The sequence below is a fragment of the Myotis brandtii genome, unplaced genomic scaffold, assembly GCF_000412655.1.
Source record: "Myotis brandtii unplaced genomic scaffold, ASM41265v1 scaffold1236, whole genome shotgun sequence".
NCBI classification, from domain to species: domain Eukaryota; kingdom Metazoa; phylum Chordata; class Mammalia; order Chiroptera; family Vespertilionidae; genus Myotis; species Myotis brandtii.
In genome coordinates, this window is record NW_005354316.1 from 520,478 (window position 1) to 522,371 (window position 1,894).

General features: G+C 68.7%; 1 protein-coding gene across 1 annotated transcript in view; it reads left to right on the plus strand.

Annotated features, from left to right (window-relative positions):
- The first annotated feature begins 109 nt into the window (after positions 1-109).
- MUC6 (mucin 6, oligomeric mucus/gel-forming) overlaps positions 110-1,894 on the plus strand; it is a 40,204-nt gene continuing 38,419 nt past the window's right edge. The window contains 4 exon segments of the mRNA XM_014533998.1: positions 110-708; positions 976-1,270; positions 1,320-1,446; positions 1,804-1,885. Coding sequence (XP_014389484.1) covers positions 627-708; positions 976-1,270; positions 1,320-1,446; positions 1,804-1,885 — 586 coding nt within the window. The 5' untranslated portion in view covers positions 110-626.

A 1,894-nucleotide genomic window follows, 5' to 3' on the forward strand; every position in this document is an offset into this window, starting at 1 on the left:
GCCCTGCCACCCAGACCCACGGAGCCTGCCCAGAGCCAGCGGGCCGACAGGCTTTGCCCTCACTCGGGCCCTCCTGCCGACCCGAGGGCCTGGCGCCTCCAGGGTGCAGTGATGGGAGCCTGGTGGGCAGAGCAGCAGATGCCCCGGGGCCAGAGGGCACCAGAGGGGCTAGTGTCCGGTGTGGAGGACCCACCCGCCCTGAGGCCTGGCCCTCGGCCACAGGAACCTCTCCAGGGACCTCCCATCCTCCCAGCACGGCCAGCTCACTGCCCGGGCCTGTGCCTGCACCTGTGCCTGTGCGTGTGCGTGTGCGCCTCACCCTCCCTGGGGCTCTCGGGAGCAGGGACCACATGCCCCTGTGTCTCCTGCACCCAGCAGGGGACAGGCCCACAGCAGGTGCTCGCTGCGTGCAGGGTGCCGAACTGGTGAGAGAGCGAAGGAGTGAGTGAGTGAACAAATGAATGAGCGAGCGAGCGGGAAACGAGGGTGTGGAGGGCCCAGCGGGCTGGGCTCAGGCCTGGTGCCAGCGCTGTGGTTCCCAGCCCTGGGCCCTGCTCACAGCCAGGCTCTGAGTACCCGGGGGCCGGCTGTGCCCTGGAGCAGAGGTGGCCGGGCCCAGAATTGACATGGGCCCTGAACACGCAGGTCTGGACGACACCTCCTTTGCCCACCCAGGACCCCAGGGGCTGAAGGACTCCCCACAGCCAGGTGAGGATCAAAGCTCTGCCACAAGGTGGCTGTGGTCTGGGCTTTCCACGAGGGACATCTAACCACAGGGACCTGGGGAGACCAGCTTGTGCTGGGGGTCACTGGGGGACGGGGCTGCTGGCTGACACCCAGACCCCCCACAGCAGCAGCTGGCTCTCCCGTGAGGCTCAGTGGGCCTGGGACTTGGGAGGCCGCGAGCATGGGCTCCCCAGGGGCCCTGCCGGCCAGGGGACCCAGAACCCCGAGACCCACCGGCTCCCTCCACAGCGCCCGGCAGGGGCTGGTGCTCCACATGGGGGACCGGCCACTTCTCCACCTTCGACGGCCACATGTATGACTTCGAGGGGACCTGCAACTACATCTTTGCGGCCATCTGCAAGGACGCCTCCTCTCCCACCTTCAGCGTCCAGCTGCGGCGAGGGCCCGGCGGGGACATCTCCCGGGTCATCGTGGAGCTGGGGGCCTCAGTGGTCACGGTGCAGCAGGGAGCCATCTCCATCAAGGATGTGGGGTCGGTCAGGGACCAGGGCCATGGCCGGGGGTTGGGGGGAGGGTTCCGGGGATGAGGGAATGGCCAGGGCGAGGGCAGCCGCTGACTGCTCCCCCTGCAGGGCCGTCAGCCTGCCCTACACCAGCAACGGGCTGCAGATCACCCCCTTCGGCCAGAGCGTGCGGCTGGTGGCCAAGCAGCTGGAGCTGGAGCTGGTGGTGGTGTGGGGCCCCGGCGCCCACCTCATGGTGAGGACACAGTGGGGGCTGCACCTGAGGCAGGAGTTGGTGGGCAGAGCTGGGGGCTGCCCCCGGAGGGGGAGGTCCTGACCGGTCCCCCAGCTCCTCAGCTTGGCGGACTCCGGCCAGGAGCCCGGATGGGCCTGGGCTTTGCTGGAGGCTCAGTTTCCCCACTTGAAGATGAGGACCATCCAGCAAGAAAAGAGGTCCCCGGGGAGGGAGGGCGGTCACAACCCATACGGTGAGGGTGCCCGGCTCCTGGAGCAGGCATCCGCGGTCTCTGCATCTAGGCGAGGGGTCCCCGGCCTAGGGAGCCCCGGCCCGCCCTGCTCACCCCGGGTGCCAACCGCCCGCCCTCACCCACAGGTCCTGGTGGAGGACAGGCACATGGGCAGGATGTGCGGGCTCTGCGGGAACTTTGACGGCGAAAAGACCAATGAGTTTCTGAGCGAGGACG